The sequence below is a fragment of the Heterodontus francisci genome, chromosome 3, assembly GCF_036365525.1.
Source record: "Heterodontus francisci isolate sHetFra1 chromosome 3, sHetFra1.hap1, whole genome shotgun sequence".
In the NCBI taxonomy this organism is placed as follows: domain Eukaryota; kingdom Metazoa; phylum Chordata; class Chondrichthyes; order Heterodontiformes; family Heterodontidae; genus Heterodontus; species Heterodontus francisci.
Window position 1 is genome coordinate 7071823 of NC_090373.1, and position 18082 is coordinate 7089904.

An 18082-nucleotide genomic window follows, 5' to 3' on the forward strand; every position below is an offset into this window, starting at 1 on the left:
ATGCTTTGTGAGTGTCTCGAGGGGCATGTTTAACATGTTGAAAGCACTTCCCCATTGTGCGACTGGGAGCCTGATTTAAATTTAACAGTTGCCGCATGGGTTTCCCAGGCCTTGAGAAACTTGGCGGTAAAAGAAAGACTGGAGCACTTTGCAGCCCTTCAAGGAAGCTTTCAGCCTCCCTTCTGCTGATCGCACCCTCTGTCCCCCCACCACAATCATCAGCCTACCTCCCCAATATTATATTATACACTATCCTGCAAACCCCTCCTTGGAACACAATAAAATACCTTTCCAAATCCAACCGTTCTTCTCCTTGGTCCCCTTCATCTGCCTTACTTAACCTTCGCTCGAGTGATTATTTCCATCATATTCTTATTCCTCTCAACGTTCTCTAAACTCCATGTATTAAACCTATCAAAATTACTAATTTTATTCACCGGGCTATCGCAAGCAGCATTGGCATGACCTGCAGCACTGGCTGTTGTCCAACGTTATTCACTAAAACAAGTGCAAAATACTGCAGATGCTGGAAATGCTCAGCCTGTCAGGCAGCATCTGTGGAGAGGGAAACCAATACTTCTCCCAACCATTCGTGTTCACCTCAGCTTGATATCCCTTTCTCTGTCTAAGCTTTTTGCTGCAGCATGTGAACTGAGAGTACTTTACCTTTCCAAGATTGTGTTTCAACCTGGTGATAAGGTGTGGGATTGGAGGTCCAAATTTGGTTACGGCTCTCAATGCTTCTGCTTGGAAGAATTGCTTCATCTGAATCTAACATTGCGGGCCTCAACTGACTCCACAATCTGATCGCCAAACTTAGTTATTTCAGTGGGCGTAAAACAGAGCATGAGGTTCGAAGAGGACAGGTGGTTTTTCCATCTGTAATGGAGCCTCGCTACATGTTTCACAGTTTTTTATTTCCAAGTTGCTTCTTCCAAAACTCATTCAGCCACTTGTATAGTGCATCTGGACTGAAGCCACAAGCTAGCAAGGTCTCTGCAGCCCACCACAGTGACATAGACAGACTCGCCGATTCCTGGGACAGCAGGAGATATCTGAGGGTGTCTACACTCCATCACTTACTCTAGAAAGGGACCAAAATGTCTCCAAAACTGCTAGTGATGCCACTTTAAACACTTCATCAGTTATCTGTTATTGTTCAACTGTGGGATTGTCACTACCATTAGTATCAAACCCCTAGCGTGCTGTGTTTGATTACTGGGCCTGGGGTCATATTCGAACTGTAGTGTATCACTTTACATATCATAGAATCATAGAATTATATAGCACAGAAGGAGGCCATTCAGCTCATTGAGTCTGCAATGGGCCTTTCAAAGAGCAATTGAGTTAGTCTCACTCCTCTGCTCTTTCCCCATAACCCTGCAATTTTTTTTCTCCTTCCAGTATTCAATTTCCTTGAGAAAGCTACTATTGAATCTGAATCCACCATCTTCTCAGGCAGTGCATTCAACATCCCAACCACTTGCTGTGTAAAAGTTTTTCTCCATGTCGCCTTGGTTCTTTTGCCAATCACCTTAAATCTGTTCCTCTGGTTATTGGCCCTTCAGCCATTGGAAAGAGTTTCTCTACTTACTCTATCTAAACCCTTCATGATTTTAAATACTCTATCAAATCTCTTTTTAACATCATCTGCTCTAAGGAAAACAACCCCAGCTTCTCTTGTCTATCCCAGAGTAATCCCTCATTCCTGGAACCATTCTAGGAAATTTCTTCTGTAACTCTCTCCCGAGTCTTCACATCATTCCTTAAAGGTTGGTGCCCAGAATTGGGCACAGTACTCCAGTTGGGGCTGAACTAGTGTTTAATAAAGGTTAAGCATAACTTTCTTGCTTTTGTACTCTCTGCCTTTATTTATAAAGTCCAGGATCCCATATGCTTTTGTTAACCTGTCCTGCCAACTTCAAAGATTTGTGCACAAATTTGTGCACTGTCTGAAGTTCCTTTAACTATCTTAGGGCGGCACAGTGGCGCAGTGGTTAGCACCGCAGCCTCACAGCTCCAGGGACCCGGGTTCGATTCCAGGTACTGCCTGTGTGGAGTTTGCAAGTTCTCCCTGTGTCTGCGTGGGTTTTCTCCGGGTCCTCCGGTTTCCTCCCACAAGCCAAAAGACTTGCAGGTTGATAGGTAAATTGGCCATTATAAATTGTCACTAGTGTAGGTAGGTGGTAGGGAAATATAGGGACAGGTGGGGATGTTTGGTAGGAATATGGGATTAGTGTAGGATTAGTATAAATGGGTGGTTGATGTTCGGCACAGACTCGGTGGGCCGAAGGGCCTGTTTCAGTGCTGTATCTCTAATCTAATCTAATCATCTTGGATAAAATTAGAAATTCAGCTATTTTCAATATGGATCCAATTTAGTAAAAATCCTCCAGATGTGTTCTGCCTTTGAAATGTTCTGATTTTCGTAATTCTCATTACTGATTTGGATGATGTTGCCTTTATCTCTGGTTACCAACATGCCTTGCACTATTTCTTTAATCAAGGGGATTGTTTTAACTTCTTCCTTTATCAAGTCTTCAGCTGCTTCATTGATTCAATAATCCTTTAAGCAGTTGTCACATCACTTCATCAAGCTCCCACAACTCGATACCTATTCTGTTCTTTTTTTGTTTTGTTTTGTGGGATGTGGCCATCGCTGGCGAGGCTAGCATTTATTGCCCATCCCTAATTGCCCTTGAACTGAGTAGCTTGCTCGGTCATTTCAGAGGGCATGTAAGAGTAAACCACATTGCTGTGGATCTGGAGTCACATGTAGGCCAGAGCAGGTAAGATGGAAGATTTCCTTCCTTAAAGGAGATTAGTGACTCAGATGGGTTTTTACAACAATCGACAATGGTTTCATGGTCAACATTAGAATAGCTTTTATTTATAGCTTTTAATGTATTAATAGCTTTTAACAGGTTCATTAATTGAATTCAAATTTCACCATGATGGGATTCGAACCCATGTCCCCTGAGCATTAGCCTGGGCTCTGGATTATTAGTCTAGTGACATTCTCACTACACCACCATGCTGCAGTTCATACAGTTATTCCGAATCCTATCCATTCTCCAAATATCCATTATCCTAATATGTGCCTTTTATATACATTCTGTCAGTAACCGTTTGGGACATAACTACTGGCCAAGGTCCATCTAGATCCCTGCCAGCATTTTGTTGAGTAAATATTTTTAGGAATTCATGTAGCGTTAGACAATACAATTCCTCATATTTTGGGTGAAAGACATTTTGAAATAGAAATAGCGCATAGACCAATTAAAACTGGAAAAAAGTCCACGTGTACATTGTGAAATAAGGCCTTATGAGAGCATGTAATTATTACTGCATTAATTGGACCTTCCATAACCCATTTGAGATATCTATCACAGATTACCCTATTGACCACCAGCTTGACTAACATCTCTGTGTATGAGGTAAGAATGGGAATAGCTTTTATCGGGTCATAGGCCCTTAAAGCACAGAAGGAGGCCATACAGCCCATCACACCTCTGCTGGTTTGCTGGTTCTTTGAAAGAGCTATCCAAATTATTCCCACAATTCTGTTTTTCCCCATAACTCTTGAAGCAAATTCTCTTCAAACGCATGTCCAGTTGCTTTTTTGAAAGTTCCTGTGGAATTCTCTGTGTGATTACAAATTCTCCTTATTTCCCCCACTAGTTCTTTTGCCAATTATTTTAACTCGACGACATCTGTTTATTGACCCACTTGCCAGTGGAAACAGTTTCTCCCTGCTTGCTCTATCAAAACCCCTCATGATTGTGAATACCTGTCTTTGTTCTCCCCTTTATCTTCTCTGCTCTAAGGAGAACAATCAAATCTTCTGCAATCTCGCCACATAATTGAGGTCCCTCAATCCTGGTATCAGTCTGGTAAACCTCCTCTGTACCCTCCCGAACACCTTGACATCCTTCCTAAAGTGTACTGCCCAGAACTGGACACAGTACTGCAGCTGAGGCCTAACCAGTGATTTGTAAACATTTAGCAGACTTTCTTATTCTTGTATTCACTCCCTCATTCACAACACCAAGTATCCCATGTACTTCCTTAACTAGCTTATCAACTTACCTTGCCACCTTCAAAGCGAGAGGTAGCGGGATGTTATCTGAAAAGGAAGAGTGTGCAGGGTTACAGGGAGAAGGAATGGCATTAGGTGAATTACTCATTCGGAGAGCCAGTGCAGACACGATGGGCTGAATGATCTCCTTCTGTGCTGTAACAATTCTGTGATTTGTTAATATACACCCGTACGTCCCTCCCCTCTTGCACATCTCTCAGTGTTGTTCTCCAGGGTTCAGTACTGAGACAGAGACAGAAAATAATGGAAATACTCAGCAGATATGGCAGCATCTGTGGAGGGGGAAACAGATTTAACATTTCAGGTCAGTGACCCTGATGGGACCCTGGGCATAGAGCACGAAGAACTGGAAGTTATGGTGAAACACTAGTTTTGACCCCACTTGGAATGTTGCGTTCCCAATGACTGAAGCATCAATAACCAGAGGGCACAGATTTAAGGTGATTGGCAAAAGAACCAGAGGCAACATTGGGAAAAACCTTGTTATGCAATGAGTGGTTAGGATTTGGAACCAGCCTGATAGGGTTGTGGATGCACATTCAATAAATGCTTTCAAAAGGGAATCAGATAAATACATGATGGAATATGGGGACAGAGCCAAGGTAGAGGACTAACTGAATTGCTCTCCGAAAGAGCTGGCACAGACTTGATGGGCCGAATGACCTCTTTCTATGCTGTACTGTTCTATAATTTAAGGAATGCTGCCTCTCCATTTGTTGTTCCCAAAGTGTATCACTTTACACTGATTCACATTAAATTGCATCTACCATGTGTCTGCCCATTTCACCATTCTGTTTATGTCCTGCTGACATCTGCTATGACTCTGCTTATTATTTACTATGCTACCAGGTTTTGTATCATTCGTAAATTTTGAAATTCATAGAATCATGGACTCTCACAGCACAGAGGGAGGCTAGTTGGCTGGTTGTGCCTGTGCCGCCTCAATTGTACAACTTGAATTATTTCTCCATAAACACAAGTCTTGGTCTTTTATATATAACAATGAAGCAATGATCTTAATACCAACACCGAGGGGACCTCACTGCATACTTCGCTCCAGTAGAAGAACATTTCTGGGGTATATTTGTTTAATTCCCTGTAATCAACCTGTTGTTCTCTAGGAACCGGTTAGAATCTGACAGGTAATTAACTTTCCTGATTATCTCTTGGTTCTCTAAACATGTTATTACCACGCTTGGGCAAAGATTGGGTATTGTCTCTGTGGTTGGAGGTTATCCCCCTCAATTTGAATACACATGTGTATTTGCCCACATTCAAGTCTCATGTCTTTCACACGCCTGTCAAATCTGAAAGATTTCGATATCTCGTTTAAATCACACACCCTCCCCCCCACCCCTGCCCCACACACACGCATACACACACACACGCATACACACACACACGCATACACACACACACGCATACACACACACATACACACACACACGCATACACACACACACATGGCCAATGGGCAGGAATAGGATTAAAATGATTAAAACAAGCAACATGTCCGCAGGGTTTCTGGCTGCCGCAGTATTAGTGGCAGCAATTATCGGAGCAGGCAGTAGGCTCATTAACATATTTAAAACGATGCCCTATGATGCAAGTGTGTAAGCAAAATTAAGTCAATTAGGTCTTTTGTACCGAGAGCGTAGAAGGAGTTCTGTTCCAAAATCACAATGTAGATAGTGAAGATGTCAAAATAGAAAGCATACATTTATAACTGGGGTCCGGATCAAAATTGCAAATTCCATAGGTAATTACAGGGCAATTTTGCTTCACATAACGATAGACAAGTCCAATGTCATCACACAGTAGCAACCTCTTCCCATGTATCTGGGTCTAGCTTCTCCCAATTTCCATCTTTGAATGCTAACAGTCCAATTAGTGGAGTGGACATCCAGGGAAAAACCATAAGCAAAAAGAAAAAAGCTTCTTCTTTGAAAGTGGAAAATATGGCTGTGAGCTTTCTATTCTTCATTCTTTCTGACCTTTGTTATGAGGAATCTTGTTCGAATACAATTTACATCCAAGGTTGTAGCATATATCTAATACAGCGCAGAGCAGGCCGTTTGGCTGATTAAGTCCTCAGAATTCTCTGAGGAGGTAACCGTATGGCGTGTATGAAAAATCAGAGAACGTCGTGTACATGAATTTTAGAAAAAGCCTTTGACAAGGTACCACATGAGAGATTACTAGACAAGATTCTGGGTATGGCATTCGGGGGCGGGTAGCAAACTGGATTGAAAATTGGCTAGGAGGGTAGGTTCAGTTCCAGGGCTACTTCTGTTCCAAGTATTTGGATACAGCCCTAGAGGAAGTGGTGTTGTAATTTAAGATGATAGAAAGTATTTAAGATCAAAGGCAAGTGGAAAGGGAAATTGGTAAAATGGGGAACACGCTAAAAAAGATAAATGGAATTCAGTGACATTAAGTGAAGTTATATTTTGATTAAAAATAACTGTGTGCAGTATTAGGCACCATGCTATAGGCAGGATACGGAACAATGCAAATTCACTGGGGTACTGCCTAGTATGAGGAAATACAAATACAAAGCAATCCTTGCACAGGTAATAAAAACAGAAAGTGCTGAAAATACTCAGCAGACCAGGCAACATCTGTGGAGGGAGAAGCAGAGTTAACGTTTCAGGTCTGTGACCTTTCATCAGATTTCCAGCATCTGCAGTATTTTGCTTTTATCCTTGCAAGGTAAGTATTATTTCAGCAGAACAACCCAGATTATGAGGTGATATGATTATGTGTTCAAAATTATGAAAGGATGGACAATGGTAAATAGAAACAGGCTGCTTCCAGTAGCTGAGGAGTAAAGAGTGAGAGGTCATAGATACAAGATTGAAAGCAACAAATTTAGAAGCGAGTGCGGGTGAAGCTTCTTTACAAAGTGTGTTCATTACGCACAGAATTATATATGTGATACACTTTGAAAATGTAAAGCAGTCTGTTGTTTTGACTTGTTTCTTTTCTTAAACTTTGGTCACTAATGGAGTTGAAAACTGAGACTCTGCTCATAAAAACAGTCAACTAGAATGAAAAGTAATTCAACTGTGTATTTTAATGGACAGTGACAAGAGTAAACGGAGGACCAAAACAGTAAAGAAAAGCTTAGAGCCAAAATGGAACCAAACTTTTGTCTATTCACATGTACATCGGAGAGACTTTCGAGAGCGGATGTTAGAGATCACACTGTGGGATCAGCCTCGAGTACAAGAAGAAGAAAGTGAATTTCTTGGAGAGGTAAAAAAATTCCTACACTTTAACGTGTTATATATATTTTTATTATAAAAATATTCCGGCATTGGCCAGACATTACACTTCAGAAAGCCGCCTGACTGGAGAATACTGAATACAGATCAGTGTCCAGCTCCAGCTTATTTACACGGAATGGTCATCACCCAGACAGGAATACTACTTGGGAATTAGGACATTGGAAATGCCCTTCAGATCATTCTCCCTCCCAAAGCTCTTTACCTGGTCTCACAGCAAGAATAAATTAGAGATTCCTCTATTATATTTCTTGTTCTAATGTGCCAGAAGCTTTTCTTGAGGAGCTACCATGGTCCATACAGTAGATATGGGTCCTCAGAGATCCACCACAATTTTTTCAATGACTTTTCATTTACAGCTGTTTGTATGTGAAGGTTGAGGAGCAATGTCAAACTATCTAGCATAGATATAACTATCCTCAGCCTTTGAATGATATTCAACTTGCACACGTAGGTATAAAATTCCCTCCTGGCTGATCCCTCATTTCTCTTTTAAACCTGGCAGTTACTCTGCTGCTGTTGTATCCCATTTTTGTGCTCTTGCTGTTACTCAGGGTTTTAGTGCTAACTCCTGATCAAAGAGCTGAGGATATGTGCCCTAACAATATGATATACATTGGTAAAGTGCTGATAGCATTCCCCATGATCAGCTGATTTTATATAGATAAGATTATAATAGGGTTCAGAGTACAACTTCAGAAGCTCCCTCCACAGAGCCACATTGGTGGCCAGAGCTTGCAACTACATTGTGCTTGATGACATATGAAATTTAATTGAGAACATTGACTTAGCAATTTATGGTAGTAAATGTCGAGACAAAAGTGTGACTAAGGCATATAGATAAAGAAAAGTAAGGGAAGACTGCATTTATACAGCACCCTCCGTAACCTCAGGATGTCCCAAGTGCTTTACAGCCAATGAAGCACTGTTTGAAGTGTAGTCACTGTTGTAATATAGGAAATGTAGCAGCTAATTTGCACACAGCAAACTCCCACAAACAGCAATGTGATAATGGCCAGATAATCTACTTTTGTGGTGTTGATTGAGGGATAAATATTGGCCAGGACACCGGGGAGAACTCCCTTGTTCTTTTTCAAAACAGTGTCATGGGCTCTTTTACATCCACTTGAGAGGGCTGAGGGGGCCTTGATTTTACATCTGGTCCAACAGACAGCACCTCCAACAGCATAGCACTCCCTCAGTTCTGCACAGGAATGTCAGCCTAGATTTTTGTGCTCAAGTCCTGGAGTGGGACTTGAACCTTCTGACTCAGAGGTGAGAGTGCTACCGACTGAGCCACAGCTGGCACCAGAGGCAGGGAAGTGTTTATGCATGCAAGATTTTAATCATAAACTAGTTACTTTATTATTAGTTACAGGGTACAAACTACCTAAAGGGACAATATCCTCAGGTGTTTTTCTTTGGTAACATGGTGACTGGTTCAATAATTTTCCAACAATGAGGTTGATAATCCACTTTTAATTTCAATGATTGGCCTGATTTTTCTATGATTTCAGCAGCTCATATGCTATTTGTCACTTATCCTTATAATCCACCTTCCTGTTCCTAATTAGATATTTATCCAGCTCTTCCTTAAAGTTGTTTATCTACAATATTTTACATTGATAATCACTGATATAGATGACATTGTTGCATTTTTGCAGATCCTTATAGAGCTGGAGACAGCATTGCTGGATGATGAACCACACTGGTACAAACTTCAGACACATGATGTATCTTCACTACCTCTGCCTCAGCCATCACCCTACATGCCACGGCGGCATGTCCATGGGGAAAGTCCGAGTAAAAGGCTACAAAGTAGGTTATTGGTAATTGCTGTCCCATTAGAATTTTGCCAGCTATCTGGCTAGATTCTGAAATAAATCATCAGCATAACAGATACCCGTTGTTGTATTGATTGTGAATTAAGCTTACTGTGATGTATGTTTGAAATCACTGTGTAAGATTGAAAGTCAGTAATATTTTACAATCAAGCTGTCCTGAAAATAAGGCTTTCTGTTTCCTAATTAAGAATATTGTTTTAATTCATTTATTGCAATGTTTTAATAACTGCTAAACTACAGGACCCAAGAGAAGACATTTAACCCTTAAAACTATGCACTTGGATAACAGCATCCAAACGCTTAAAATGTTCATCTGCAGTTCCTTTTGGCTATTTAGCAGTGGATCTAACCTATTTAAAATAATTAGGTTAAACCTCTGTTAAAGAGCAGAGTGAGGAATTTAGAACAAACGTGCTGAGTACATGTTCACTTGTGTAATTTCAGAGCCTTTAGTACTTCATAAATATTGTGTTCAGATTGTTATTTTAGAAAGCAATTAGTACTAGTTTTTAACTTAGAAAGTACCAAAATCAAGTACTGAATAAATGTATAGTTCATATTTTTTTTATTCATTCATTGGATGTGGGCGTCGCTGGCCAGGCCAGCATTTATTGCCCATCCCTAATTGTCCTTGAACTGAGTGGCCATTTCAGAGGGCATTTTAAGAGTCAACCACATTGCTGTGGATCTGGAGTCACATGTAGGCCAGACCAGGTAAGGACAGCAGATTTCCTTCCCTAAAGGGCATTAATGAACCAGATGTGTTTTTACAACAATCGACAATGGCTTCATGGTCACACTAGATTAGCTTTTTAATTCCAGATTTTATTAATTGAAATCAAATTTCACCATCTGCTGCAGTGGGATTCGAACCCACGACCCCAGAGCATTAGCCTGGGCCTCTGGGCTACCAGTCCAGTGACATTACCACTACGCTACCGCCTCCCCGTATATATCGAGCTAACTAATAAGCAAAATTGTCAACTTGTTTGCTCCTTTTTAAACATTGTGCCATATTTTTACTTTATCTTTTTCTATCTTTTTTTATTCATTCATGCGATGTGGGTGTCACTGGCTCGGCCAGCATTTATGGCCAATCCCCAATTGCCCTTGAGAAGGTGGTGGTGAGCTGCCTTCTTGAACCCCTGCAGTCCATGGGAGGTAGGTACATCCACACTGCTGTTAGGAAGGGAGTTCCAGGATTTTGACCCAGCGACAGTGAAGGAACGGCGATATAGTTCCAAGTCAGGATGGTGTGTGGCTTGGATGGGAACTTTCAGGTGGTGGTGTTCCCATGCATTTGCTGCCCTTGTCCTTTTAGTTGGTAGAGGTTGCGGGTTTGGAAGGTGCTGTCTAAGGAGCCTTGGTGCGTTGCTGCAGTGCATCTTGTAGATGGTACACACTGCTGTGTGGAAAGACTGAATGTTGTGGATGGGTTGCCAGTCAAGTGGGCTGCTTTTTCCTGGTTGGTGTCAAGCTTCTTGAGTGTTGTTGGAGCTGCACCCATCCAGGCAAGTGGAGAGTATTCCATCACACTCCTGACTTGTGCCTTGTAGATGGTGGACAGGCTTTGGGGAGTCAGGAGGTGAGTTGCTCACTGCAGGATTCCTAGCCTCTGACCTGCTCTTGTAGCCACGGTATTTATATGGCTACTCCAGTTCAGTTTCTGGTCAATGGTAACCCCCAGGATGTTGATAGTGGGGGATGCAGCGATCGTAATGCCATTGAATGTCAAGGGGAGATGGTTAAATTCTGTCTTGTTGGAGATGGTCATTACCTGGCACTTGTGTGGAGCGAATGTTACTTGCCACTTATCAGCCCAAGCCTGGATATTGTCCAGGTCTTGCTACATTCCTACACGGACTGCTTCAGTATCTGAGGAGTCACGAATGGTGCTGAACATTGTGCAATCATCAGCGAACATCCCCACTTCTGACCTTATGATTGAAGGAAGGTCATTGATAAAGCAGCTGAAGATGGTTGGGCCTAGGACACTACCCTGAGGATCTCCTGCAGTGATGCCCTGGAGCTCAGATGATTGGCCTCCAACAACCACATCTTCCTTTGTGCTAGGTATGACACCAACCAGCGGAGAGTTTCCGCCCGTTTCCCATTGTCTTCAGTTTTGCTAGGGCTCCTTAATGCCGTACTTGGTCAAATGCTGCCTTGATGTCAAGGGCAGTCACTCTCACCTCACCTCAATTTTTCTATTAATCACCTATGTAGAATCTTGTTACAATTTTCTGAAAATCCAAGCATATATCAATGTGATTGTTCACCACGTCAAAGAGTTCCAGCCGGTTAGTTCAGCATGAGGCCCCTTTCCCGAACCCGTGCTAACTATCTTGTAACATGTGCTTATCCAATAAATCACAAATGTTGGACTTGCCTCTGCACAGCTCCCAGTGATCTTTTTATATGAATGGTATTATTTTGGCCACTTTCCATTCCTCAGGAATCCTTCCCATGTTCACAGTTTATAAAAAAATATTAGTTAATTCTGATTTCAGTCCTCACCACCTTTCAGATTTGTGGATGCAAGTTGTTTGGACCATGTCGTTTGTCTATTTTAATGTCACCTAACTGTTTCATATCTATTATTTGTGTGCAGTCTAGCCCTTCCTCTGGTGTTTCTGAGCTCTTAACTTCATCTCTCAATACTGAGATATGTCACTGTCTTTAAACACAATCCAGGCTGTGTTATTCTTTGTAATACAAAGTAAATTATATCAATTTAAGGAAGCTGTAGTGTTAAAGACTGTTAATACTCAGAGTTGAAAAATAGAGAGCAGGCTAGATGTCTGGGTGTACCACACAAATTGAATAGAAATGTTGATGTACCAAATGGTTTGAGCACATCAATACTGAAATGTATTTTCCTGCACATTACTGGAGAGATACATCCCTACTCTATACTGATGAATGTGAGTATGGATGCTGAAAACCAGCTTGCCTCAAGTTGTCATGCTGGTCAGTATCCAAGGTTCTGGATTAAGGATTGCACAAATGATATAGAATACAGCAGGAAGCAATGTCCTTTATTTGTATCAAAACTGTAACTATGACTATAAAGAGTCGATTCACAATTCCACGATGAGAAACTAACCAAGGAAATGTTCCCTTACTCTCCAGGAAGAAATGCTTATAATGGGAAATCAAAACAGAAAGGTAACAGAAATACACAACAGGTCAGTCAGCAACTGATACAAAAAGAAAGATTAATATTCAAGGGTCACCACCCATAGCATTAATGTCTCCTCCTTCTGTCTCTGACTGACTTGCTGTGTGTTTTCACATGGGTTACAGGAGCCAATTCCAAACTAAACTACAATTGTATATCATTTAAAACAAAAGGATGCAATTTCAAGACATTGATATAATCAATTATTTAGTGAAAACTGCTGTGGAACTGGAAGCACTTTAATAAAATAGTAATGATTATACAAACTAAGCAAGAAGAAAATCCAGTTCAATAATTTGGTCTGAAGACACGACCAATGTTTTGTTTGGCCTATTCAATTCCAGTATCAGCATGCCGTAGATGTGGTATTGTTTGACATCTGTTGCTTCCAACCAGCAAAAAATTAGAAGATATTCAAGGTGTTAGGGTGAATTTTACAAGTGTGCTGTCCTGCCATGGAGTCTTGTCTGCTGCAGCTGCAGATTTGGAAATTGTGTGTAGCTCCTCCACAATTTTCGGTTGATTAATGGATGGAAAATCATGAGGTGTGTATGTTTGTATATGTGTACACCTTCCCAGTATGTACTCCCGGAGGGTAAGGCTCCACACCGAGAGTGGTGTGGGTGTTCAGAGTTTAATTCTCGTTTTTTTTTTTCAGTTTGCAAAGTAAGGCACCATCATTAGTTAATTGCACGTCTATTATCCACTGAGTATAAATTGATTACCCTTTTTGTTACAGAGACCATACTAAAAATTGTGCTGTTAAAAATATAGATTAATTCACCAGTTTTTAATTCTCTCAGTTGCTTGTTTTCTGGCTCACATAATACACTTCGACTATAAAGCATTTCTGATTAAAGATTTTACCATAAGTGTTAATGAGCCCACACGCATAGCTGTTTTGTTTGTTTGTTCCATCATTACCCAGGATCTCACCGAATCAGTGATAGTGACATCTCAGATTATGATGTTGATGATGGTATTGGAGTGGTCTTGTCAGGTGGGTGGGGTGGCGGAACATACCCTAATCTATGAATGCTATCTGCATTTAGAAGTTGCTTTTGTGTGGTGCTCTAGCAGGAGGTCAGAAATATTTCCGGAAGCAGATACCATTAGTCTGCCAGCCATCGTAAATATTATAATTAGCTGTGTAAAAGCACAACCTAGTTGGTTGAGATTTAACCAATAGTTATTAGCAATGAGATTTATTCTGCAAATCATACTTATCCAGAGAGAATATAACTCACTCTTTGAAGATGGAGTGAATTTCACTTCCAAAAAAAATCTTTAAAGGTGAACAAATGTTTTTTGAGTGTCTGGCATGACACATAATTTTACTAAATACATTTGAAGTTTGAGTATTGGATTACTTAGTGTTAAAGAGAAGCAAAAAAAAACTCCTTTGGTCTAAGATTTTCTGATTAGCTTGGATTGATAAAGTAGATCATATATTAACTTGATGCCATCTTTATAAGGCGCAGAACCATTCTGAAAGAAATTCAGCTAAACTGTCTCAAACCTGCAAACAAAATGTTCAACAGTCTCTTATATCAACCCACATATGAACTATATAAAAATAACCTATTGTTTTGATTTTATTGAGGCTCATGTGTAAGAAGCAACTCAGGCATTTTTGTTCTTTCTGGAGATATTGCTCATCACATAGAATTTCACTTTTCAAGGCTCTGCTTGAGATGTGTAATGCTTTGGCAATGAGACTATAATGCTATAACACTGATTCTGTGAATTGCACTTCCATCCTGTGATGTTTCACATCAGAGCAACGCCTTGCAAAATATTCTTGTCAAGTAAAAATGCCACTGAATGTCATGATACATAATTACTTAGTGCAGTAGGAACAGTTGTAAATTCGGTTAAATTGATCTTGTTTAAGAAGTTTTGAAGTTTAAACATTATGATTGATTCGACGTGCTGATTTTCAGGTTATGTTTTATCTTGAATTTGGAACAGCTGTGAGCAAAATCTTCTAAAGTCAAAAATAAAAAATGCTTGTAATAAGAAAACTTACAGTCTGATTTAGTTTTATCAGAGAAACTATTTTGGAAAGAAACTGAAGGAAATGAAAAATGCTTCCTACTAACATTATTTACATTCCCATTCTCCTTTCTCACAAAATGTATTCAATCATTTGTACATGACACAGACATTGGAAGGCAATGTACTACAATGATGCCACCCACCTGTATCAGGAAAGAAACAAAGTTGCCATATGCCTTAAACCGAAGTTAGTGTTGAAGTTTCTGTGTGATTTTGGGATTATAAATTGGATGTAAATTAGTAGTTTAAACCCTAAAATCATTATGATTAACTACAATTCTAGAATTACATTCTATATAAACTAAAAAGAGTAGGTTAAAGGTTCGGCACAACATCATGGGCCGAAGGGCCTGTACTGTGCTGTACTGTTCAATGTTCTATATGTTATTAAGCTTTGGATTAAAGAGCAAAAAAAACCAAACATAAATATGCATTTTTTACTGTCTCTTTCTTTTTTCATTAATTCCAATTTTAAGGATATTTTTTAGTTTCACCCTTGAGACTGTCCTGATGTCCCACTCCATAGCCTGCACTGCAGGTAGTTACTGAGAGGTGTACAGGAGCAGTGACTGCTTTTCTGCTCCTTCAATGGTTAGGAATGTGGGCTGTGATTGGCACCTGTCTGCATAACAAGGATGGAGATTAAAGATTCATCAAGTAAAATATTGTGGATAAAGCCTGCATCCAGCATTGAGAGGGTATGAAATTTAACAAGAAAACACAAGTAAGGCTAAACAGACTTGTCCCTTTTTATATACTGACCTCATTTACCTGCCTTCTCACCATATCCCTTATCCTTTCAATCTCTGGAACCCATTGAAATGCTTTTGCATTCTAATGTAGTCTGACTCAGTGGCTTTCCTTGATAACTTATCCTGCAACTCTGTGACTCTTTATGTAAATATATTGCTTAGATGTTCTAATTCCCAATATTTTAATACCAATATAAAAGCAAAATACTGCAGATGCTGTAAATCTGAAATAAAAACAAGAAATGCTGGAAATACTCAGCAGGTCTGGCAGCATCTGTGGAGTGAGAAGCAGAGTTAACATTTCAGGTCAGTGACTGCTGAGTATTTCTAACCTTTCTTGTTTTTATTTCAATACAAATGGTAGCTGATTTATTTTAGAATAAAGCCAATTGGAAAATCTAGGCTATCCAGTCTGAATTCAGTTGCGACATCTTTTTAACTTGTGTTGCTTATCATATCAGCCCTTCAGCATACTCAACAATTTGCCTGGATCTATTTAATTCATTTCCTTTATCATTTTGAAAATCTCAAAGCCTTTTCTTCACCAAAGAAAACAAGCTTGCATGCTGTTTCATAAGAACAGGGTTTTTTCCCCGAATCATTATAACTGAGGACTCAGGTCAATTAATAGTAAAATATTAAATATTGAGAAATGCTTAAAAATCCAATACTCTAACCTTAAAGAGTAATTTAGAAAGAGAGAAGAAATTATTGAAGAAACCCTTGATTTTGACTGCTGTGGAAGTTGCTTTGTAACATCCCCATGTGTCTACTCCCATTGACAATCAATGGGAGCCTGACAGGGCTGGAAAACTTTGATTTGGCGTGGACAGACTGAGCTTTGTGTTTTCACTTACATTCCCATTGTTTTGGGCCCACCCCACTGCTAGCTGACCTAAGAGACAAAATAGTTCGTTTTATTTCCTACATTAAGTCAATTTAATACCTCAGACTCCATCTAAAACAAATAAATCCGCTTAAAATAATTTGCATCGCATAATAGTTTGGGACTTTGGTCAGACAACAGAAAGGCTAGTTTGTGATGGGGTCTGTGACCATGACCTAACCTTGGTCTCACACACCATACGGTGCAATATTATTCTTGTAGCTTACCTGTAATATACAGGGTTGCTTGGAGAAATAAACTATCACACAGTAAGAATAATCATGTTCTTTATGGAGGAGATGAGACTTGTATCTTTTTCAATAAATGCTTGGATTCCACTTACTCCCAAACTGCCTTCCTGCTTGAGCTCCACAGCTGAACTGCTGTAGAGCAGCACATACCCATAGACTCAAGATTTCTGAGTGATTGCAACCTGCATGGCTTTGCTTTACCTAATGTCGATGTTTGCATGGCCTCTGGACTTGTCCATGTTTGAAGCGAAAGCTGGTGCCCTTCGATTATTTTTAATCATAATAGTACATATTAAATGTACATCATGCAACTGGACCAGTCCCACAACACTTTATTTTGGTTTACAGGCTGTTTTAATGCTCATGGTTTGCATGCATTTCACGGAGTGCCTCATACTTCAAAGACGTAAAAGTGATGACCAAAAAAGGGAGGTTGAAAAGCCGTTGAATGGAATCACACTTTTAAGTTCTTGTTTCATAATAGTTTGGCTTTATAGTTGCAGCAGTGCTAGTGTTGACTGATGATCTTGCGAACAAACATTAATACTTCCATTGTATTTTTATTTTTGGCATCTTAACCAACAGATTATAGGGCTAGCAGTAGAGAAAGTAGATCAAGCACACTAACCGTCCCCGATCAGCAGAGAACCCCACACCATCGTTCACGTTCTGTCTCTCCTCACCGTGGTGACGACCAGGGCAGGACCCGGTCACGTTTACCCAGTGTCCCACTACAGAGGTGTGTTTTTCATCTTCATGAGGCTAGTTTTATTTTATTAAACATTGGGCAGAAAGTGGTTAATGTTTAATCTTTGCTTCTCGCATTTGTCAATGTAATGATTTGTTTTGATTGAAAATTGGCAATTTCTTGCATGGAATTTCAGGAACATTGGGAAAAAGGCAAACATATTGTTCATCTATATTGGGTTTAATGCTTTGTGATTTTCTTGTGTTGTTATATTAAATCCTTGGTAATTTCAACCTCCATCTCAACTCATCATGTTGTCTCTCCTCTGAGTTCACTGCACTCTTATCATCCCTAAATCTCTCACTCCATGTAAACTCCCCAACCCATATTCATGCCCACCCCCTCACCCTTGCCATCTCACATGATCTTGCTAGACCCATCGTATCAATTACAGATAAGGCCATCTCTGATCACTGCCTTGTATCACTCTCTACCCATGTCTTACTTCCACACTCCAACCCTACCTCATTCTGTATCCACCCCTGGAAAAAATACTATCCCTCAATTCACTTACAACTGCACTTTCAAAATCCCTTCTGTCCTGCCTTTGGCCCTCCATTCACAACAACATTTCTGCAGCTACTAATTTGCTCAACTGCACCCTCACCTCCACCTTTGATACCCTAGTGCCCAATAAAACCATTCCTCTGTCTCACACTGGCCATTCCCCCAGTACAGCCCTCATCTCCACTCTCTTAAGTCCAAGGGACACAGACTTAAAAGGATGTGGTGGACAACTGGTTTAGCCATCCACCATCAGATCTGGCTTAAAAGACTATCGGGTGCTGCTCTCATCTGCTAAAACTGCTTACTGTTCCAGGATCATCTTGGAATGCAAAGATAACCCCCAGCTTCTTTACTGCAGACTATTTTCCTCAACCCCTCTCCCCATTCCCTCCACTCTCACCTTCACAGTTAAATGCGAGGAGCTCATGGACTTTGTTATTAAGATTGACAGCATCTGATCAGCTGCCTC

General features: G+C 40.3%; 1 protein-coding gene across 20 annotated transcripts in view; it reads left to right on the forward strand.

The window, feature by feature from the left end:
• LOC137353703 (regulating synaptic membrane exocytosis protein 3-like) overlaps positions 1-18082 on the forward strand; it is a 1492914-nt gene that overhangs the window by 1134264 nt on the left and 340568 nt on the right. For all 20 annotated transcript variants that reach the window (XM_068020069.1, XM_068020075.1, XM_068020096.1 and 17 more), the window contains 3 exons: positions 7186-7357; positions 9051-9204; positions 16944-17097. In XM_068020069.1, the coding sequence (XP_067876170.1) occupies positions 7186-7357; positions 9051-9204; positions 16944-17097 (480 nt within the window). The remainder of the gene's footprint in view (positions 1-7185; positions 7358-9050; positions 9205-16943; positions 17098-18082) is intronic.